The sequence below is a fragment of the Protomyctophum parallelum genome (assembly GCF_964188405.1).
Source record: "Protomyctophum parallelum genome assembly, chromosome: 5".
In the NCBI taxonomy this organism is placed as follows: domain Eukaryota; kingdom Metazoa; phylum Chordata; class Actinopteri; order Myctophiformes; family Myctophidae; genus Protomyctophum; species Protomyctophum parallelum.
The window spans coordinates 55,633,483-55,658,298 of record NC_139702.1 but is presented as its reverse complement, the minus strand read 5'-3'; the positions used below and the strand labels follow the sequence as shown (position 1 = coordinate 55,658,298).

Sequence of the window (24,816 nt, the reverse complement as noted above, 5' to 3'; positions counted from 1 at the left end):
CTCAGTGATGTATCCTCTAAGGTCATCTGTGTTTCAGGTCTCGCAACATCATACCCCTCACTCGGGTGACCCAGCCAGGTTGATCAAGTCCCGACTTACGTCCCAGTAGCTTCCCTCAATCAGTCCCATTAGGGAAAGACCAGGGCCACAATCCGTTGAGCCGGAACTACTTTGCCAGTATTGGGAGGTACTGATCATGCTGGCATGATGTGGAAGGACTAAGCTCTGTGGGTTGACTCCTGTCCGGGCCTGTTGCACCAGGCACTTCATTCAGGTGGATTGGTGGATTCTTGAGCCCCATGGTTATGTTAAAAAGAAATGGATTGATAAAGATCCCTGACCAAATTGTACTTTAATGTTAGACTAAAACTATTAGATCAATTCTGACCTTTTGTAGGGCTAATTCAAAATAATTTGCGTTAAATGTGAGGGCCACGGCAACCCATCTCTCAAGCCATGAAAAACTATGAAATAAACTGCAGGTCAGTTTGTGGCCACTAGATGGTGCAACTGTAGATGTCCATTTCTGTGAAGGTCAATGTATGTTGCCGATTTCACTCAACACATTTGTACTCTATGTATAGAGGGGACAAATTGAAATCATTTTTTTCTGGCTTAGAATGAGCTTGAATATAGCCAGCCTCTGTGGCACATTGTTGAGTTATAAAATAAACTAATTCTGATATATCTAATGTATATAGGGTATGAGCATGCATAAAGTGAGTGGCATAGTGAGTTTAACATTTAATGCAATCAGATAGACTTGTTTGGATGTATGGGCTGTCAAGGCCAGAAAGTAGTTTATTGCCACTCAGGCATTCCCACATAACTTCCTCTGATGTCATGTGCATAGTTGCATATACCCTCTATAACAGTATGGTTTTGTCATGGTGGTCAAGAATTCTGGACAATTTGTAAACTTTGGCTTTGAATACATACACATTTTCCAATGAATAGTCAACAATTACATGACAGTTTAATTTATTTTCAATATGATAAATAACATGGAAAACAATCATTCACAATACCTCTTAATGTCAGACAAATGAATCATACTGCTTGAAAAGTTTTAAAATACTGCATTTCAGTAGAGAAGGCACTTCACTGCAGATTTCCACTGGGAAAGCAGTTCTCTTTGTTCTCACAGGTTCTCATATTTCAGTTCAGACAGAATATACAGTATCTCAGGCACATAACGGGTCTCAGTGACAGTCTCCACTGTCTGCCTTTGTGTTCTGGTCTGAACTTTGTTCAGTGCTATCCCAGTACTTGGACATAGTCTTTAGGAACCAAGGCCCGCTTTCCTCGCAGGTCACCCAGGAACCACTCTTCATTTATGGACTCCAGGTTGGTGATAATGTCCCCAGCCTGGAAATAAAGAAAGGGAATAGAAGATATTAAACTATGGGCTATATCTTGCACCACCCCTTAACCCATATCCCTAAACTTAATTGCCATTGTTTACTATTTCCTATTATCTATTCCAAATGATTGATTTTCTTTTTACAAAAAGTGTTCACCTGCAGAGCGAGCTCCTCGTCGCAGTCGGAGTTGAAGTCATACAGAGCCTTGGCTCTCGCTCCACTTGTCTCACCTCCAACCTGCTGATGGTCCAGTCCTGATGACTGGCCTGGTGACAGAGGGATATATCAAATACACTGGGTCATGGAACATCATTCATTGTGAATTTGTAATGGTGCAGAGCTGCCAACCTGCACACATTTTGTGTACCAACCACGCAATTCTAGGCGTATAGACACCTAGAATTGCGTGGTTGGTACACAAAATGTGTGCAGGTTGGTAGCTCTGATGGTGCAGTATAATATCACAAATTCACAATATAATACTCCTACACGCACAACAGAGTTCAAGTTAAAAAAAAGTAACACCCCAAACACCATGATGTGGGCACTATAAATCTCATAGTATGAAAACGTGCATTGTCCGTCAGTCCGTCCGTCCGTCACGGACTGACGCCATATATAGGGCATGCCTCGTGACATCACATGACATTATGGAGATCCCTGATGTCATCAATATTAAGCCCATATGACATTCATATGTTGATCTGAACTCAACAAACCCTGTACACTCAAGAGACGCTCCATATATGACCAGTACAGAATTCATATATGTTGATCTGACCCCCCCCCCATGCGAAAGTGCCAGCGCTCGCAGTCTGCCATCACCCAGGCAGATGCATGCCCTCAGGGCGTCTTACTGGTTTAAGATACACTGAAGTGTGTGTGTGTGTGTGTGTGTGTGTGTGTGTGTGTGTGTGTGTGTGTGTGTGTGTTTTCAAGTAATGGTAAACAGAAAAAGAGGGTCACTATATGTTTGTACAGTACCAATGCTGCTTTCAACGAAGGCTGTAGGGAATATCCCTTCTCTGCCATTGAGTCTACCGGAGCTCCACTCTCCATCGATGTGCTGGGTGACCAGAATGCTGTCTCCTTGCTGGAACGAAAGGTCTCCCTCTTTCTGTCCAGTGAAGTCATAAAGAGCCACAACCCATTCCAGATCTGACTGAGAGGCCTGGAATGACAATGGAGCAATGGAGGGTTTGCAGTTAGTGTTACTGAGCAACACACATACAGTATGCAACAGTGGATGCAATGCTGCTGTGAATGTCCCACAATGCACTGCGCAAGCTGCTTTGACAACATAACAGAATTGACATGGCAACCAAACCCCTGTCATATCGTCAATTATGCTTCTATTATGCATAGGCTAATATGTAGAATGTAGTTACTTGTTGAAACCGATAACATAGAGCTAAAGAACGGGACCATGTATGTATAGTACCTCTGCTTTGACACAATATGGGGCACTTTCCTAATATTCTGTGTGGCCCCATTAGTATGTCTAAGTAAAAGGAGTATTTCACCACCTGAAGAAGCTAAGTTGGGAAGTACTGCACCCCCTCAAAAGGGTAGCACCATTTGTAGTGTAGTATTCATAGTTGTAAGAAGAAATGGCACCCTTTTCACATTGGCCTATTATAGTGGCACCAGGAGGCCAAAATAACCTCCCTGACCTGTGCTTGAGGAGTACATTTGTGTAATTTTAACCTGCATTAGGTAAATACTCCTTTGTATTGTGTCTTCAAATATTAGTGCCATTAGATGCGTTCTAAAATGATTTTGGGAGTGACACGGCGTCCTTCACTGGAGGTGCTGGTAGAGGCTGAACACCCTTTCTCTGATGCTGAAGTTTGTGATATAAATGGAAAATCAAGTAGTTTACCTGGGTGGGTTTAGTGGACTTAGTCCGAGTACTGGATGAAGCAGCCATTCCTAGGAAGAAAAGAAAACACACCAACACCATGGTTATACTAGTGCAGCAGAATTTAAGACAAGCAAATAACTGCACAACACAGTCATTTGGCATATAACTGAATGAGATTGTATGTGGGTAGGAGCACTCGCCACTACACTACTGCCTGTATGAAAACACTGCATTAGACAGTGTATCGGTCATTCAGGCTTGCTGTCCCGAATCCTAGTGACCACACAGCACTTTTAATGAAACGTAAACAGATGCACAGATTCCAGGCATGCCACAGCAGGAAATGCCAGCCAACACCAACACAAAGGGAAAAAGGATGAATGGCAGCTCATTGAAATATAGAACAGTCGTTTAGTTGTTGAGTTTGAGGGGCAAAAGACTAACAATGTATGCAGTACCACGGTTCATATGTCGATGCATTCTGAATCTTCACATTTAAAATGATTAACATGTTTACATTCTTGGTAATTGTAACATTTTATAAGTTGACCCTGGCCCCGATTGCCTTACAATAGTTAGAATAAGCTCCCAGACCCAAGCTACGTTGGGTTTAAATAGGATGAAAACAACACAAATTAGTTAGTGCTAACCCAACATGAACAGTACTTGTAAGTAAGCGATTAACCTATTAAAAGTATTATGTACATTAGTACATGCATGCATGCATGCATGTTTTTGTATAGGCCTATTTCTATACTTGGAAATACTGTTTTATTATGTGTAAAGAGCGAGCAACCAAATGTAATTCTTTGTACAAAGAAGAAAACAGTGAATAACATTGAATCTAACTATTTATTATGTATTTGAGGCGGTCTCACCAGGCAGTGCTATCTTGGTGGGCTGGGTGGTGGGCTGTTGAGTTGGTGGCGGAGGCAGATCCTGGATCACCTCTACAAAGTTGAGAGGAAATATTCCACTGAAGACTCCGACTTGTCCCCGTGCCCAGTCCTCTCCGACGTACTCCTGCAGTCTGATCACATCTCCCTCGCAGAAGGACAGCTCGTCGCTGTGCTCCCCCTCAAAGTCAAACCGCGCCATGCACCTCGGACCACTTCAAACACAATACACAATGGCTTTTTCAAACTGTCTGATAAGTTGTGAAAAAATAACAGAATCTGTAGTAATACAAAAATAGGCCTTTATTTATTAAAAGGGCATGTTTTGACCTTGACAGTTATCTGAAAAGTTGTGTTGAATGACAGATGACGTTAATGTATTTGTTAATGTGTCACCGTTACCTGATTGTTGTAGCAGCTGGCTTTGCTTTCTTCTCACAGACAGGTGCTGAAGAATTTGACTAATTGAACAAGAAAAAAAGGATTGGTTTCTTTAACAGTCGAGGTGCCCAAACAGCACACGCAACACAATGGCCCTAGCCTGGCTCCAGCCCTGAATCGCTACCATTAAAGAAATATCTTCTGGCAATTCAGAATAATGTGAAACAAAATGAAAATTCAGTCTCAGTGTCAGGCTATAATGGCCTCTTTTCCACCAAAATAACTTTCTCCCCAACAGCAGCGATTTGCTGATGTGAAACTCTGCCGATACGGAAAAACACTGATTTCTCTCATGCAACCCGTCAGTCTGCGTGTGGATGGACCACGACAGGGTGAACAGCGTCTTCTTCAACTGATTGATCATTTACAATGATGTTGTGCTGTGCTGACCCCCCCCCCAAAGAGCAACACCAGTGTTGAATCTCACCAGGACTTTGACATAGCCGATAGGGAAGAATCCAGAAGATCCCCTGCATGTTCCTCTGTACCATTCACTGTTCACCTGCTCCACCATGTTAACCACGTCTCCGGCCTTCAGCCTCAATTCTGTTGGACCCTCTGAAAAACACAATACACATTTCAACCACATCTGCTATCTACTAGTGGAATCAAATCAAATAAAATCTGCAAATGTATTTGATATTTAAGGCATACTCGTATAGCTTGTTCCATTTGTAAACTATTGTGTGTATTCCGTGAGTCCCCGTACTTGTTCACAAGCAAAGTAAATATTACAAGGGTAGTTACTTAGAACCATCCTTTCAGTATATAGTAAAAGGGGCTTGCATGGCATGGATAATGGTTTAAAATGGTTCAAAGACCAGTGAGAACAGGTATGTCTTAAGTCTGGATTGAAAAGTGTCCAGAACTTAATCGGAAAGCTAAACAGCAACCAAAAAGGCACGATCACCGTTTTGCTTCAGCCAGAACCATTATGGCCAGAAGACTGTGAGTGTGAGAAGCATTGTGTCAGCAGATTGACCTAGATGTGTCGAGGGGGTGGAGTAGAGCGGAGTTTAAGGTGGAGCAGGTCCATTCAGGGCTAAACAAAAACTTTAAAACTTTAAGATCAGCCCTGTGTATGACTGGAACCCAATGAAGGAAAGACAGTATAGGGGTGATGTGAAAATAATATGATGAATGGGGTGATGTGATCCCGGTGCCAGTCAAGAGTCTAATAGCGGAATTTTGCACAAGCTTCAATCATGAGAGCATAGAGTTACAGTAGCAATTCCTGTACATATAGAGAATATGGATCACTTTCTCCAGATCATGGACTGGGAGGAAGGATTTAAATTTGGCTAACTGAGTTGGAAGAAGCTGCTGTTTACGACAGCATTGTAAAAGGAGGAAAGAACAAAGAAATGTTACCTGGGTCAAAATCATGCAGAACCTGGACCTTGATTCCACAAGTGTCTGTGCCAGAACCAACTGAACCGACGTCCTGTATGGGGAACAAAGACAAACAATGCTATAGTTAGAGGTGTGTGTGTGTGTGTGTGTGTGTGTGTGTGTGTGTGTGTGTGTGTGTGTGTGTGTGTGTGTGTGTGTGTCTTGTAGTGCTGAGGGTGTTTACTTGTGGGTGAGTCCTGGCAAGGACAGACGATGACAGAGGTGTGATGATCTTCATGTGGGACTTCTGGACTCGACCACTGGCGTCCCCTACCTGGCATTTAAATGTGCCATGGTCCAGGTCCTCAATCAGCACGAGTACCTCATTTTTCTGTTGGAGAAGATAATAAAAATATCTCTACTACAGATACTGATTGTACTGATTCCACCCAGAAATCGTGTCATGTAAACATGAGATGTGACAATTAAATGAAGTTGGTTACAATAAATGGTAAGAACTTGTCTTGGTCACCTGAAACGAGAGTTCCCCTGTATTGGTCCCATTATAGTCAAAGATTGCAATTCCATGAGAGAGTTCAAGCTGGGGGAACAACAATTAGAACACATAAGTAGTGATATTTTTGAAGGAGTGTAGATAGCTTTCATAAGTCAGACAATTGAATGTTTCAGTCGAGAGTAGTAAACAATAGGCACAGGAGGAAAGATGATCGGCATTTTGCTTACTTGTTAATATCCCACCCAACCCATCCTCTCTTCAAGCACTCCAATTCCTTGACCGCTTGACGTTTGTTGCTGACAAATGTTCATGGCATTTTGTCTGAACTTTTACTTTGTAAATCTGGATTAGTGTCTGCTAAAAGCCTGAATTGTAATGATTCAGTCTTAGGTCAGGAAGACGTGCTGCCTGGGACTTCACATAAAAGGATAAGCAAACACCACAGTTCTACACCACATGAGAAACCACCAGTGTTGGGTCTCTCACCGTGTATTTGTTGTAGAGACGGTGACCAGGGTTCGGCCTTGGGGGCAACACAGGACCTTTCCTCTTGAGTTTGTGGATGTGAGATTGAGGTTTGGGTGGAGCCTCCAACCGAGCTGATTTTGTAGAACTGGATGCTCCTGCCTCGTCAAGCTGGGGTGGAGGTGGTCTTCCAGGTCCTGCTTTGGCCATTGGCGGGCGAGGTGGGAGGCTCCTCCCGCCACTAGGTCTGGAACAAATCAACAGACAGTAGTTTTGTTTATATTTATTTGTACAACAGCACACTTCAATTCAGGGTCATCAGTGTCCATACACTAGGTGGGGTTGGGAAAAGGGTCTTTCTGTGTGGAGTTTGCGTGTTTTCCCCATGTCCCCTAGGGTAGGTAGTATCCTCACAAAAAAAACATGCAGTAATCCTGGCCTCTATACTGCCTCCCCCTGGTCAGCTGGGGCGCCTGATAGAGGGGAAAGGAACTGGTTGGAACAATGTGTTCGTTCCACGCACTACGTCCTCCTGGGGAAACTCCCCCTTTAAGGTGATAAGAAGCGGCCTGCTCACTCCTCATGCATTGAAGGAAGTAGTTCAGGGCTCTCCCCAGGTTGGCAACGGGAGAGAAGCGCCCAGGATTACTGATTAGGTCAATTGGCATATATTGACATTTAATCAAAACAACATATAACCTTTTGTGTCCGATGGACAGATAATTTACTATTCTCTTCCTATATGCATACAACTCGAATTGTGTTAAAGGGGAACCATTTTCAACATTTTACTATGTCATTAATATATCTTTGAGCTGTGTGGAGCTGTGTGGAAATAATACAAAATAATAAAAAATCACATTGAAATCACATCTTCATGATGTCATCAAGATGTGATTCACCATGTTAATGATATTTTTCAGACCTCCAGTTCTAGGAAACACAGAATGGGGGGACTTTTTTATTATTTCCAGCTCAATACCCCAATACGTTGACCTGTGATGCAAGGGGTCTTGACCAAGAGTCAGTAAGTAATGAGTTGGGAGTGACAATGTGTTGGTTTGTTGAACACTATTTGGCATATGAAAGATCCATGAACAACCTTGTCAGTCACCAGGAATGTAATTTCTAGTGTACCTATAAAGTAGCCTGGTAAACAATCACACAAAAAAGTGGAAGAGGAAATCAGCATCTGTGCTCAGGGCCCTGTGATTGACTGATGCCAATTGGCTCTTCCATCTCTTTTTTTGTTTCAGCAAAACACCCTCCTAGCCTTTGCGGCCAGACCAGTCTGCAGAAGACAAATGATAATCTGAATTCACACGACCGGGATGGTTTACTAGAGGCAACCGATAAAGGTTATAAACTTTTAAATCTGCTTGCCAGACCCATGCATGGCTTTCCTGGCACTGATGATCCTATAGTCGGGCTTGCAGACAGCGTCTTCTGTGTGAACACAACCCCAGGTGCTTGACTCAATCATGGTAATATCAGTCTATAATATCCATCTGCAAGAAGCAACCTCATTTCCTAAAGAGACCTTCATCATTGAGTTAGGTCTTCCGTTTCTTCTACTGTTCATTTGAATACGGCTTTGACTGCCAATGTATTGAAACTCTGCTTTGTACATTTTTAGCTACGTTTGTTTAGCTATATATCATCATACTATAATTCTAACAATGTCTGTCTGTCTGTCTGTGTTTTTTTGATTTGACACATTAATGATTATTAATGAACTTATTAGTGAATTAAAAATGCACCGGGCGCAGTACCCCCCACGGCAACAAGGGGGGGGGGGAAATATCTCACAACGGGTAAGGGCTAGTAAATATAATTGACAGAATTTGTATCAACTAAGATTGTGAATCGGTGTATTGTGAATCAGTGTATTGTGAATCGGCGTATTGTTTCACTCACCGAGGAGGCAGGGTCGGTTCCAGCCCTGTGTTGAAGGACTCCTGTAGATCATAAAAACATGTCTTTGTTAGTCCACAGATATGATCAGGTGTAAAAACAGGCTTACTGCTTCTATCCCCAGTGGCCTGAAACCATAAACCCCAGCAACAATATGAAATGTATACAACTTGTGATGTTTATTATTCATACAATTAACACACACACATTTCTTTTATTTGGATCTGCACAAGAGGCGTAATACAATAGACCCAAACACTGATCAGAATTAGGTTATACATTATATGGTCCAACCAGATATAGCTGCTGCACATGCTGCTTAACACACAGAGGGAAAAGAAGAGAAAATAAATAAATATATATAGCACATTGTTGACATACTATTACTTGACACTACTAGACAGGATGTTTGTTTTGGGTTTTTTAAGCCACCTAGGGATAAATGAAACAACGCCTTCTCCAGACAGACAGACTGCCCATAGTAGCTGAGAGACAGAACAGTATTTAGCCAGCTTTTTTGCATTTGTTTTTAGCAATCCACCCAATTGCAGACCCCTGAGCACAAGTTTATGGACATGGCCCAGGCTTCCAAATACAAGGACAATAAGTTGACAGTTATATCCCAAGGCCATAATACGTTCCACCAGAAGCTGATATTTCATAAGTTTGGATGTAAAACAAGTGTCCATATACAAATCAAATGGGCAGCCTATTTCAAATATAGTGACAGTTTTTCTAATTTCATTGATGAACACAATATCTGGGGTATTTGGAATATTTTGTAGTGAATTGACATGTGTGTCATTGTGATCAAACCAGTCTATTTTTACAGTGCTGTGTTTATACATTCTTGTTGTCCTGTCCTGTACTCCTCTGATCTTGTCTGAGACCAGGTCCACCAGACGGTCATGTCTGGCAATGTACAGTCCTTTATAGTGGCTGCAACCATTTAAGATGTGTGCGACTGTTTCTTTGTCATGTGGTACTGGATGTAGGATGCAGTGTGGGTCGTGTGCTGATGGGTACCAGGTTGCCAAGTTGAACTTGGTCGGCCACACACACACACACACACACACACACACACACACACACACACACACACACACACACACACACACACACACACAGATAGCTCTAACTGTACAGTAGGCAGTTGTTTACACAATGGCTTTTTTGTGTCCATATAAAATACTGGAGGAGCTGCAGGTGGGTGTTGGCAGTCCAGGTAAAAGATAGGAGACATCCAGTACACTCCAGCATACATTACAGTGTATAAGCACATAATAATAATAATAAAAGATGTTAAAGCATTTTTTTCCAGCAATGTCTGCAGCTAATCAGCTTCATTAGAGATACAAATACAATTTTGTGATACTGTAATAGTAAAAATGTCTATAAATATGGATCATAATTAAGCAGGCCACTCTTCAGTGACTACTCTTACTGTGGAGGAGAGGACAGGAACAAGGCTTGGTTTGTGGGCCACAGGAGGCGGTAGGGAGCCTACAGGCTTCTGGAATGGCAGGGGAGGAGGAGCGGAGAAGTCCAGCAACTCATCTAAGATAGGTTAAATATAGCTTGGTAAGTTATTTTGAACTGCAAAAAAGTGTCTCTGAAAAAGAACATCAGCTAAATTCCTAAAAACGTATAATGTAGTGAGTTGACTCCATGTTGTTGTACTACCTTTATTCGCTTTCTTTCTTGACAGAATAGAAGATAAAAGGTCAATAGACTTGATTTGCCATTTGCACAAATGAGCACAGCTCCCAGGGCCAGCATTTAAACAGATACAGCTAACTCACAATGCTGAATCCATTTTCACGCACGTTTTCATACATTTGTTGATTTATAATTAACAGATTGTGGTTGCAGAATGTGGGAGTATTTTTTTTTTTTTTTTAAGATATTTTTTTGCGGCTTACGCCTTTTATTGATTTTTGAAGGGACAGACAGTAGGCTGACAGGAAACGGGAGAGAGATGGGGGGATGACATGCAGTAAAGGCCGTGTCGGGTCCGGGAGTCGAACCCGCGGCACACTGCGACTGGATTACCAGTCCGGTGCCCAGACCGTTACGCTACGGCCTGGGCAATGTGGGAGTATTAACCTAACTTCATTCACCATACTGAATACAAATACTCTGCTCTACTCAAAGTAGTAAACCGTTGTACTCACATTATGTACCGAGTTTTGTTTACACCATTACATTTCTTCTCAATTTGTGACAAAAGATCACAATGGATCGCAATGATGTACCTCATACAACAACATTCTTGCCAATATCCAGCCCTACAATGTAAAGTAACAGAGATGAGAGACTCACGTTGGCCAGCCTTGCTGGGTACTCTGATGGTGGTGGGTCTTCTCGTTACACCCTGTCTGCTGGCAGCACTGTCCACACTGTGCTGAGGTTTCAATGGGGTAGGCTCTACAGACACAAAATGACAACTGACTCACTACTTTACTCTTTCATATGCGTCTGAACTTTACCTTGTTGATTTAATGGGTCTGGCTTAGTTAACCCATTGATACCCGATTCTAAAAATGCCTTCTAAAACCTAACCTAACTTTTCTGAAAACCTTATGCTACATGTATAGCAATAACTAATGAGACACAGACGTAGCATCCGGATTCAAAGGTAAAACAACATATATGTTGCACCAGAAGGTATCAATGGGTTAATCTAAAGTATGCTCTAGGCCTGACCTTGATCATTAGCCGAATAGTCGACCAATCTCTTGGTCTCATTTTGTTGAGGGAATGTTTTTTGAAAATGCTTTGATATAATAATAATTAAAAACAACATTTTGGAAACAATAAATAAATAAATAAAAGGACCCATAAAAATGTGTCCACGACCCAAAAATGGGTCCCGACCCAGTGTTTGGAAACCAGTGGTCTAAATTAATGCTTACTTGTGGGAGTTTCCACATATTCATTCTCCCTGACCAGAGAGGTGGAGTTGTGATTGTTGACATTCAGGTTGGGTTTAAGGGGCTCCTTAGGAGGAGGCTTCAGTGGAAGAGTCGTGTCCTCATCCTGGGTGTGAAAACATTTGGCTTTGACGACTACAGAACGGCGTGTGGGGGGCAGAAGTGCCACCTTGGAGGGCACGGCCTCTGGTTCCTCTGTGCGTGATAGTCCCACAGGCTTCTTTGGAGGCTGAGGTTTAGGAGCTGGGGTGGGAATTTGGGGGAATAATGACACCTCTTGATTGTGGTTTTCTCCATTGTGGTACTTGACTGAAGGTTTGGGGGTTACACAAGGCTTGGTGGCGACAGGGGGCCTGTTTTGTAGGTTTCTGGGTCGAGGCTGTGGCCGTTTGATAGGTTCTACCCCATCTCCCTCATCATTGCACACCTGGCTTTCGAAGGCCAGGATACGCGCCTGCATATTGTGCAGATGTTCACTTTGCTCACTATCGTCTAATTGGTCATCAGCGTCTGAGCTCTGCTTGTATTGGCTGTCCACGATGAACACCTCCAACAGTTCCTTTAAATATTTATTAGTTTGCAGCTCTTTAGGGTCAGTGCGAGAAGTCAGAACGTCGCTGTCTGCATTCTCACTGAATCTGATCAATGTCTGAACTTTGACGTCAGCCTTGATTGGCTGCTTGAGGGTTTTGGAACGACGAGGAAGTGGAACAGGGTGTTGTGTGGGGACAGGGGGAGGTTCTGCGGGGAAATGTAGCGAGTCTAATGGAACGGGAACAGCTTCTGCAGACTGTTCCCTGTAAACATGCCAGTGTACTGTGACAGATCTGATGCTGGTTGTGTGCGTGGAGTCTGGGGGGTTGGGTTCAAGGTCAGCGAGACTCTCAGTGTTGGTAGAGGTTAGGGTGGTTGCAACTGCCTGCTTGTGAGGAGATGCATCCGTTCCAGCACTAGTTTCTCTGCATGAAGGTTTAGGTAATGATGGCCTTGGTGGTTTTCGAGGCGTTTTAACTGTGAAGAAACAGATGGAAAGACCATATTAGCCATATTATATAAGTTTTCAGAAAAACGTATTTAAAAACGTACAAAGGAATACTGTTGCTATATGCTGTACATGGCAACAACCACCACAAAATGGGTTGCTGTCCTAAATGGGTTAAGTTATCCACTTCCTATCTGTCGAGCTTGCAGAATATTTTCAAAAATGTGTCAAAACAATTTCAAGAATAGGGAAAATAGCAGATCTACAGTCTCGGAATGCATTGCCTGACTGGATTACCTTGATCAACGATGAGTGCCTGGGTGATAATCTATGCACAAGTAAGACGCGCAAACGCGGGAAGCGAACGCAGCTCGTGTGTGTGTGGTTGTGTGTGTGTGTGTGTGTGTGTGTGCTACAGCTGCGCCCTGTGTGTGTGTGTGTGCTACAGCTGCGCCCTCTGGTGGCGGGCGGGTGGTGTAACAGCGGGACAGACACACACACACACACACACACACATACACAGACATTCAGCCCTTGCTGTCATAGTAAGTGGCTCACTGCGTTCGCAATCATAGACGATCCTCACTAACTTAACTTTAGTTGTATGGCCAAACGTTTTGGACATACACTCTGCCCATCAGCGATGATATGACTCACTACCTGATTTCCTCTCTGTGGACAGTGGAGCTGCAGTGCATTGTGGGTCAGTGGCAGCAGAGGCGTTCTTCACAGGGTCAGTCTGGGTGCATTGTGGGTCAGTGGCAGCAGAGGCGTTCTTCACAGGGTCAGTCTGGGTGCATTGTGGGTCAGTGGCAGCAGAGGCGTTCCTTACAGGGTCAGTCTGGGTGCATTGTGGGTCAGTGGCAGCAGAGGCGTTCCTTACAGGGACAGTCTGGGTGCATTGTGGGTCAGTGGCAGCAGAGGCGTTCTTTACAGGGTCAGTCTGGGTGCATTGTGGGTCAGTGGCAGCAGAGGCGTTCTTTACAGGGTCAGTCTGGGTGCATTGTGGGTCAGTGGCAGCAGAGGCGTTCTTCACAGGGTCAGTCTGGGTGCATTGTGGGTCAGTGGCAGCAGAGGCGTTCTTCACAGGGTCAGTCTGGGTGCATTGTGGGTCAGTGGCAGCAGAGGCGTTCTTCACAGGGTCAGTCTGGGTGCATTGTGGGTCAGTGGCAGCAGAGGCGTTCCTTACAGGGTCAGTCTGGGTGCATTGTGGGTCAGTGGCAGCAGAGGCGTTCCTTACAGGGTCAGTCTGGGTGCATTGTGGGTCAGTGGCAGCAGAGGCGTTCTTTACAGGGTCAGTCTGGGTGGAGCTGCTGGTGATGCACGTAGATTTACGGGGAGCCGCTACTGGCCGGGTAATGCGCTCCTCTTGTGTCTTCTCTTTGATCACCTGGTCATAGGATGGCGGGGGCTAAGACACGGGAACGGATAGAGTTCACACACATACTGTAAATTACAAAACACACTCAAGTTCTTTTTTCCTTCCCTGGGGGACCAATCAGACCTACCTTGGAAGTAGTTGTGGTGCTGCTGCCAGACCAGCTCGGCTGAGAGGATGGGAGAGGAGGAGGGAAAACCCCAGAGGGTCCTGGGAACCAGGTGCTACTGGCTAGTGGCTTTGCAGAGAGGATGGTGATCTCTGGTCTCCTGTCAGGACAGTGTGGTTGTCAGTAAAACAGCTCAGGAATGAGACAACTAGATAATTAGTTAGTGTTTTGCGCTAAAGATAACCACAGTCTACAAGGAAGCAAGAGGCGCATGTTGAATTCCTCTGCTGTGCCAAAAAAGGTGTTACGTATGTGCAGGACCACGTAAACTATTTTCCTTGTTACAGTGGTAAATATAGACCTATTCATAAACGGGTCCCCTGGTCGCAGTGAACGTATTTCCTGTAGTCGGAGACGACATATCTGCGGTGTAAACTCGCAGGCTGTACTTTATACCTCAAACTTTAAATGCTTAGTATGAGGTATAAAGTACAGCAGCCTTGTGTTCATAGTACAACAAAAAGATTGGGTATTGGGTAAGACTGACTTCATCTTTCAGGACCTTTCACTGCTTCGTCTCAACCATTACTCTATGGCTCTGGTCTCAACCACCACGGTGTATTTTTTTTACATTCCGTTTTTCTCCAAAGTTGAATGTTGCCACTACTGTTGGAGCAGCCATAAACTACACAGGTTCATCCCGGTGTTCTGGGCCTCTTTTTTAAGTTAGTGTTGGTAAAAAGCAGGTAAAAGAGTAACGTTTGAGCAGACTAACATCAGTCACTCTACCATTCAATGTAGTAGAAGACCTGTGAGTTTACACCGCAGATATATAGTCTCCGCCTACAGGAAATACGTCCGCTGCGAGCCTGCGAGCCATTTCTGAATGGATCTATACAACATGTCATGCTAAGACAGCTGCACAAGAGGAGGCTATGCTGCTCATATGTTTTTCATTATGCAAAATATATCCAATACATTACCTTCTCTCTCTGCTGCGGTCACTCTGAGTAATTGTTTTTGCTGAGGGAAGAAAAAGATCATGCAAGTTTATCTTGCAATGATGCAATGTTATCCATTAGTCTGAGCAGCATTGCTTCACATTTACAAGACATTTTCTACATTTTGTGACAAGTTAACACTACAATTCTCAACATGGATGCGTTGCTCTTGAATACTGCAGAAACTCAAACTTGACAAACTCACTTCGCTTGATGGCAGCACGTATGGAGGAGAGAGGACCTTGGCTAGAGAGAAGAGAGAGAGCGAGAGAGAGAGAGAGAGAGAAACCCATTAACATTGAGGTGTGTGGAGCTCATGCTAACAAAGAGTTGTTTAGTAACCTGGTGGTAATGACTCACTTCTCAAAAGGATCCATTCAACTAGCCTGAGGCCACAAAGCTGCACACTACACATAGGACAAGCGATTCTATGAAGCCTCACACAGAGACCACTAGTCAGCTCTAATACAATGTTGGGGATTTCCCATGGTCTCTGTCTTCTTTTTACCCTGTTAATCTGGAAGATCAAATTTCTGCTCAGTTCTGCTAAAAGTAAGCCTACCGGCATGTGGAAATGCACTGTAAGGTTTGGTGTGTGTATACGGTATATATATATAAATAAAAGGCCAAATGTACTACATCTGTAACACTTTCTACACAAAACTATTAATCAGTCTACATGTAATCGAAACTTCATGGCAACCATCAATTATAGCTTTGCACATAAAAAAAACAAAACAATTCTATACCTGTTTAAATCTAAGGCACACCAACCTCAAGGAAACATGAAGGTGAATGGTACCAGCCACACTAGCCTGGTTAATAAACCAGACCGAATCAGCCGTTGGCCTGCCGGCGGATTACGGTCTGGAGAGGCTCAATAATACCACAGACGAAAAACAGTCTAAGTCCAAATTTCATTCTGACCCCTCCACGAAAAGGCCTTGTAGTCCTGAACCCGTATCTATCATTTATACATTATGGATCAATAGTGTGGACTTAGACTGTTTTTCGTCTGTGGCATTCAATTGTACGCCCATTTCCTACACCAGAGAAATGGGGCGGCCAATCGGGACACGGTATGCAATATGGGCGGGCTTTGGTACAGTGACTTTCAATGCTGGAGACCTTTGACTGACAGTAGCTCTGACCAATTGCGTCAAAGAGAAAATGTTTCAACCCGCTCCCCTGGAAATGAAATCCAAGCTGAGCCTCCCCAGACTAATATCCCGCGGTCCGTGCGATATTAGTCTGGTTTATTAACCAGGCTACAGCCACACAGCCACTGCAACATACGCAACCAGTATCCAAAAACATAATTAACACTTTGGGGGGAAAAAAACTTTTTTAAGTCAGTTTTATATTCTCAGGTCTTCTCCTATTACAAATGACACTATTCTCTGTATTAAGCTCTGAGTTAATGTGGTGTACCAACGGTCCCCATGAAAAGTCTCTTAAAAGAAGGGGTGGGCCTGTCATCTGTTGTTAACACACATGACACCTAAGGGTTTTAAACAGGTGATGTAACTCATCTGGGGAGAAAGAACAGTGCTCCCTGTCCTTAAGGTCCCCTCTGGTTCATTACATTGAGGAACTAAACATTAGTAAACATTAGTAACAGCTGTTCAAGCTGTTACTTGTGGCTTGTTTATCTGTAAAGACCGATGCCGATAAATATTATCATCTATGACTCTAAGAATGTTGGGGACCACCTGACGATCTCTCTTCCAGGCCAAGGCTTTATCCATTAAAGATGGATTATAAATTGCATCTTTGATGTATTTACAATTACAAACATCTAAAATGTAATCCACATAACTCGAGAACCGTTCTCCACATTTAAAATTCGACACACATGTTCCACACCCCCACAGGGAGTGCAGTACTGTCGGACACACCGTTGTCCAGAACCAGCACAAAAGCTTCTGCCCAGGGTCTGGACCTGATCACCCCTATGTCTCCATATATGGAGCTGGCCCATTCTGACATCACGGACCTGATCACCCCTATATCTCCATACATGGAGCTGGCCTGTTCTGACATCGCAATGACTGTTCTGACATCACAATCTGCATAGACTCCATATTTCGGCATGCCTGACAAATAACTCCATACTGTGTATATGGGCATAAAAGGGACACAGGGTGAGAAAAGTAACATGTCACACATCCTCCATTGGTGCCGAGCCAAAACTGTAGAAACAGTGAACGATGAAAGCAGAACAATGAAGAAAGCAGGGGCTCGCAACTCACTCCAGTGGTATACTTGTCAAAGACCGTTACGTCGTATCTTTTGCCTGCCTGTCGCTAAATAAAGTTTGGAGCATCTTAAAGTGAGTTGCGAGCCCCTGCTTTCTTTTCATGAAAGGGACACAGACAGCATGCATTTCCAACTTGCATCGTTCCAAGGCTAATAACAACAACAATTATAATAATAATAATTAAAAAAATGAAATAAAAATAAATAGATCAACCATGCTCACTGCAAGCATATCACTGTCACTGAGCTCTACAACGTTGTTTACATAACTCCACTGACATTTTCAACATTTATTTACATAATCTCACTGAGACGTGCAATGTTGTTTACATAATTTCACAGAGTTCTGCACATTATTGGAGCAGGCCGGCAGCAGCCTGGTATGTCTACAAACAACAAAAACATTGCGTTTGGTCCATTCCTCAGTGCATTGTTAGCTCCATTCACAAATCCACCCTCAGCAAATCAGGGTATTAAAGGGACAGTGGCTCTTTAACGCAGTTTCACTTTCACATTTTCACAGTTGACTGGTGAAGATCAACTTCCCAGTTTGGGAAACCTTAATTGCAGTATGTTATGTAGCCGCAATTTGAAACTCTAGATCAACTCTTTTCTACAATGGGTTGAATCTAGAGTTGCAACAAGCTCCATCCACTTCCTATTCATCATTTTTGGTTTGTGATCTGCTTGTCTTAAACGACGTTAAACTCACCAACATTGCAGCTGTAGTCCAAGCTTGAATTATCCTCTTTCAATCTGCCAAGCTTGTTTTTCATAAGAATCCACAGTAGAGATGTTATGAGATACTTTCTGTCAAGACATCCTCTGCAAGTGATTCTTTTTCTAAGTGTTGCAGTTTGGAAGCACTCGTTTTTGTTAACGGGTCGCGCTGCTGCCTCCTGCATTATGTGCAATTTCGAAACAGGTGGAATGCAGGGCCGTTCAGTGACGTACGACGAGTGCTTCCAAACTCCAGCACTTAGTGAAAAATAATCACTTGCAGAGGATGTCTTGACAGAAAGTATCTCATAACATCTCTATGGTGGATTTTTATGAAAAAAAAGCTCGGCAGATTGAAAGAGGATAATTCAAGCTTGGACTACAGCTGCAATGTTGGTGAGTTTAACGTCGTTTAAGACAAGCAGATCACAAACCAAAAATTATGAATAGGAAGTGGATGGAGCTTGTTGCAACTCTAGATTCATCCCATTATAAAAAAATCTAGAGTTGCAAATTGCGGCTATATGTTATGGAACTTCATGACTCACTTAAAGTGACAACATACCTGGAATGCAAGTGATCTGGCTTGGTCCTGCCTGAGCGGTCTGTGTGAAGACAAACAAGGCAGTTAGGTAACTGCTTACCACTGACATTCACTCTGACTTCATGTTAAAGAAATGCACTGCAAAGTAAAAGCAAGGAATGGATGATACTCATTACTATAATAGTCCTAGTACTATTTTGTCTGAGGTCAGACATATCAAACAGGATTGAAATGAGGTCAACTGGAATAATCCTAGTGCTGGTGTAGATGTAATTACTTCCTGCATTGACAGGGCAGTAGCCTGGTTCAAGTCAACAAACAATGACAGATAGATACTGGTGCCCAGAGCGGAATTCAAATACAGACTCTGACTGGTGTGTGACTGATACCAAGCATAATGATATAAACTGTTCTGTGCACGCACAGGCACGCACACGCACGCACACACACAAAACACAACATATTTGTAGCTAAATCTTACAAATAATGGAGATGAGGTAAGCCCTTTAAGACTACTGAAACTATGGCTGGTTGTACTCAGACTCAGCACGTTACACAGTCCACCTGTCACACCTGTTGCTTGTTATCAGTTATTGCCACCACAAATGTTACTATTCAGCGGCAAACCAGGGAATGCCTGCGTATAGTTTGGCAAATATTATGCAATATAGATAAGGTACATGCATTTAGGTTCAGAAAGATTGAAAGTGTTTCCTAACATGGTTTTAGACCGCTCCACATTTGCATATAACGAATGTGTGTATTAGCATGCCACAAACCACTAAACAGAGACATAACAGCTGACTGGGTGTCCGCTCCTAAAAATACACGATGTGACTTTGAAGTAAATGTATTAATGTAATGAGGGATATTATTCCCTAATGCTCCTACCTGCTCCTAGAATTGCTCTTCAAAAATAAATCTTCAAGACATTTTCAAACAACCCGCACCATCCTATTCTATCAACTGTGCTTGATACTGTGTCAAGGAGCATAAAACCTACTGTCACACGCCCACAGACAGCAGAGCAACAGAAAGAAAAGATCCTGCTCCTCCACTGTTGACTTGGCCAGTCTGATCAACTGGAATGCGGTCATGCAGGAAGTGTCAGGTGCGACCCACTTGATTTCTCTGCCACTCCCCTTTTCCCCCCATAGGCATAGCAGTGGTGGCCAGTTTTGTGGTGCCACAGATGTTAAACCAATAATTATATTCTTCCCATAGAGATTTCAAAAAAATATTGATTTTAATTATTTTAAGCCTGGAACCAAGCCATCCAGGCTTCTGGTGAATCATGACGTAATGCATGTCTGTTGTCTATATAAAATGTAGCATGCTTGTGTAGTTCTATATGCTAATAATTTAATAGAACGATACCGGTAGTTCAGGTTTTTTCTCTCTTTTCGGATTTGGGCCGGCATCACACATCTCAAAGTTCTTGTCAAGTAGTTTTAAACTGAAAGCTTGTTTAGCAATTTGTAGCAATGTGAATGTAAACAAATAGAAATAGAGCATGCACAAGAAATGTGGCACTGATCGGTCAGATGGTTTGCGGAATTAGCCCTGGACAGGCACTCCCACTTGTAGATGGCTCTGACTGCAACTATGCCATAGCTGTATAAACTATACTATACTATCCATTTTACTTGAGGGGATATAGCATGAAACTTAAATAAATGGGCTTGTTTTGGGACTCAATTATGGTTAGGGTGCATACCACATGCAAAATGCCTTCTATATCGTGTCCTCGGTTCAACTCCCGGATAGCTGGACTGTTTCTCACTATATCGAAATAAAGCAGAAATGGAATAACACATGGGCTTGGCGGGACTCAAAGGTTGTGAGTTAGAGAACAGGTTGGGAATACAGTAATGATTATCACTGTTTTGTCTGTTTCCTTCAGCTACTGTTTAAGTTTTAAGTTTTTATCTTTTATAGTTGGTGTGAACATAAGACCACCCCTCCTTCTCCCCTATTTTATTTACAGCCACACCCCAGAAACACCATTACTCATCCTCTGGATGTTTGGTCATGATGAGTCATGACTTCATTGCTAACCTCTAGTCTTACTTTCACTTTCACGTCTGTCTATCACCTAGCCTAAGATTCATCTACTCATGCATTTAGAAGGACAATATCAGTCACGGATATTTTTTTCCCCGATTAATCTATCATGGTTAAAATGAAGTTTGAAGTTACAATGGGACATTTTAAATCTACGAGAGTCTAAGGTATCATTCCCAATGGTCCTGAGTGCGGAACCCGCTGCATCCGTATAGCTACTCTGAACATGTACAAATGCAAAATCTAAGGCGCTTACCCTTCTTAGCCAGGGAGGGACACACATAGCTGTCTATAGGAGTGGTTGCACCACTCAAAAAAGCTTGACATCATAGGCGAATTATGGCCGACTCAAAGTGACGTGCCGTGGAACACCTATGGCACACGGTGGATGGATTGGAGGTCCTGTCGGAATGGCGCTGTGTCGGAACGGCGGTATGTCGAAATGCCAGCATGTAACCCTTGTCAGGTTGGCTTGTGTCTAGCGTTTAAAACCCTTAGGTCCGTAGTTTTCAATAACAAAAGTGTTTTGATCCACTCTGTCTCGGATTCTATGACCCCTGACCACCAGGGGCACTGTTGCGCAGTTACAATCGAGGAGAGATCCAAGCTGGATAACAGGCAAGCCATCCTGACAAGTGGGGCATAAGGGTAAGCACCTTAGATTTAGCATTTGTACATGTTCAGACTAGCTACGGAGGCAGCGGGTTCCACACTCGGGACCATGGGGAATGATACCTTAGACTCTCGTAGATTGAAAATGTCAGAATCGATAAATATATCTACGAGAGTCTAAATCTTAGGCTAGTTTTGCTTTGTTTAAAACAAAAACATTCCCTGCGTGTACCTCACAAGAAAGTGTTTTTGATATCATGCTCAGAAAGGAACATGGCTACGTCTGTGATTTAAATGGCAAGGCCACTTTTTTGAGGTTTGAGTTTGTCTTTGTTTACGTACTAAAAGAGCGACTTTGAGAGCTGTTTCAGAGTACAATGTAAGTCAGCAAACTCAGCATATTTTTAATGATCAATTCCTAATCACTGGAGCAATACTTTTTTATTTCTTGTCCATATTTGGAGTTATATCATGGCAAGGTAACGACACAACCCAAACCTCTACCAAATGCTCTTGCACTTTAAGTGTGTGTGTGTAAGTATTTGTATCGCAGTACTATGGATGAATTAACTCATATTCTACATACAGTCTAATAAAAGTGGTTCACACACACGCACGCCCACACACACACACACACACACACACACACAAAATGCCCAAAATAGCAAAGCCGGGTTAAAGTGGTTTAAATTGTTAGATAAAATGCTTGGAGGAAAAAAGACGAAAACAAAACTAAAACAAACAGAAGCAGAAGAAATGTGATCAAATGAACCTACTACCGTCAAACTAGTCATCAAGGAAGATGTTGTTGAAAGTGGGCGGAGTTATCCCCTGAATCTGATGTCATGATCTTGCACCCTACCATTTAGCCTCAAGCATTATCACCTATCTGTCAAGCACGCAGGGAGCGGTTTCAAAGGATTTGCCCTGACATGAAAAGCAGACACAGTGTGTGACAGACAGATGACTTGTCCTGTGAATAACAGATGCTGACGTGAACTGTTAGTCATGGATGATTAGAAGTTGTCCAGACAGATCGACAATTCCTGATGCGATCTCTGATGTGGGCAGATGCAACCCAGGACAAATGCTACAAAATCCTTACAATGTCACCTATCTCTGAATTATAGCCTGGTATGCCTTCATGTAAATGTATATGTATGTAATCCGAGAGCTGTCCTAAGTGAAGAGTTAATTTGTCACAGTCACAGACTAAAAATGCTTCATCAAAGGAGCACATTGAGGTGGATTTTACGTTCAGTCCTGTGTGATCTTGTCAGAGTGCTGAAGTCAAATATTAAATTCTCACAATGATATTTTGCTCTGAAAGATAAGGGTGGATGTGTGAATGCAAGGTACCACAGAGCCTACAGGAAACCCCTCATCAAAGGAGCATGCCACCACTGTTTGACATTCTGAATCCAGTCATATCTTATGATTTGGAGGACATTTAGAAAATAGCAAAAAGTAGCACAGAATTAATTAATTACAAACTGAGGTGTTGCCTGGGATAAGTACATGAGCAGAGCTACATGTGTGAATTATATGCAAAACACATGCAAATTAAACATGATAACTTTACTCTGCATTCAGGGGATCATTCCACAAAAAATAAACGCTAAAACCCTACTCACCCAAAACACTGACCTCACAATGACTGTATACCTCTGTAAACATTAATAGATACAACACAGATTGCTCACCCACATAAACCACAAGCAGCTAGCACACCTGTCCAAATGCGAGGTCACACAGACAGCTGTTATAGGGGTTGGGCTGTGGATGGTTGTGTAGGAAAGGGCTGGGTAGGGTGTGGTTTAACAGGGGCTGTTGGCACTATCCCGGAGGACAAGTAAATATAATTTGTTTTAAGTATTAAGGCTATTTGATGGCATATAGGCTACTTCTAGTTCCCAAAGTTTTCAGGCTGTGAAAAATCATATTTGAACTGGGGACCCCAGACAGTTGTTGTATCATGTGACATGTCATGTCAATTGATTCCATAGAGCCTAAATGGAAACCGCAGGGATGTTTTTTTGGTGCTTTCCCTTTTGGAATAAGTGTTTGCCTGTACTCTGTTTTACTTATGTCTAATAAACAGTTTATTAGACATAAATGTAATATTTGACAATTTGGTCAATTTGTTATTAAAATGGTTTTAAAGTAATTGAATTGCACCTTTAGAAATGCAGATACACTTTTTATAACCTACTGTATGTTGGTTTGTTTGCTGTTGTGTTGAGTGAGAAAATTAAGCTTAGCTAATCATCCTAGAGAACCAACAAAATAATTTGGCCCCAGTTTGGAAACCACTCCCGTCACATCCGATCCAATGAGGATTTTGTAAATGAATCAGCCTATCTGTCCTGAATTCCATTTCCCTGACATTTGAATATTGTAATCCAGTGACATATTTGACAAGTCAATCTATTTTTCCCAATTTATTTTCCAAAAAAATATTGGTTGCTTCAGATAGCCTATCAAAGACTAGACATGCTGCTGCTATTCCAGCAGCATGTCAGTAAGTTAGGTCAGTTACGATCCTTCTGTTGAACTGCTGGTGACAGTTTCCACTTGAACAACAGCTGCGTTAATGGGTTAATTGGCTGAAAAACACTAGGTTAGCCATGCTGAAATTATTTTCAGATGCGCTGCGTGTATGTAAAAGCTGTACTAAAACGTAGAATCGTTTATTTATACTTTCATAGCAGAAAAGTAAAGTATTAGCATGGGCATACCAACCTGTCGGCTGGTTTCGGCTCCGTATCTCCCGTCCATCTATCGACTCTTCCTCTTGTTCACGTCTGGACTCAGCCTCAGCCATCATTTCTTTGAGACAGTTAAGGATCCGACACGTCTAATCTAAACACTCGTTAAAATCACTTGCCTGCCTGTCTGCCACTATAGTGCGGCAGTGCCACTGCCACATGACAACCTGTGTAGGCTATATTGCCTTCTCTCCTCCCGCTAACTCCATCAAAGGGAGGTGGCGCCTGTTTTGACTGAACAAAGTCAACAAACTATTAACCTTCCATAGACCATGGCCGAGAGAGAGAGAGAGAGAGAGAGAGAGAGATGCAAGAGAGACAATGTACAGTTTGGCAATGCCTCAGACCTAGGGCAGACACATGACAGCCCATGGCTGCCCATGATAGCAGAATTACAGTATTCTGAGGAATATTCACATGGAATCCTGGTCCGACTCTTCTGTCAGGGGTAGAACTGAACAGTGTGAGAATCATTTTGGATTTATGCTCTAAACAACATTCCCCAAAAGGAATGAATGAGGACTTTCCTATCACGCTATATCAACCACTTTTTATAATTTCTTTATTGTAAGTTGTAACTATGATTTATCTCTTAATTGTTGCCCAAGATAAAATACCTGATTATGTGAATTATTTGCTCTATAGATTCTATA

The 24,816-nt window shown here is 42.7% G+C and overlaps 1 protein-coding gene across 1 annotated transcript; it reads right to left on the bottom strand.

The window, feature by feature from the left end:
• Positions 1-966: 966 nt before the first annotated feature.
• Positions 967-20,752, bottom strand: sh3d19 (SH3 domain containing 19; the record flags this gene model as incomplete). Its single annotated transcript, XM_083764541.1, has 22 exons — positions 967-1,368; positions 1,521-1,630; positions 2,349-2,535; positions 3,247-3,296; positions 4,107-4,339; positions 4,527-4,585; positions 4,993-5,123; positions 5,937-6,009; positions 6,142-6,288; positions 6,430-6,498; positions 6,901-7,126; positions 8,797-8,837; positions 10,229-10,350; positions 11,116-11,220; positions 11,709-12,737; positions 13,369-14,119; positions 14,217-14,355; positions 15,179-15,218; positions 15,402-15,442; positions 18,741-18,780; positions 19,611-19,627; positions 20,730-20,752. The coding sequence occupies 22 exons, from the start codon at positions 20,750-20,752 to the stop codon at positions 1,258-1,260; spliced, it is 3,744 nt and encodes a 1,247-aa protein (XP_083620667.1). The 3' UTR covers positions 967-1,257.
• Between the last annotated feature and the right edge of the window lie 4,064 nt (positions 20,753-24,816).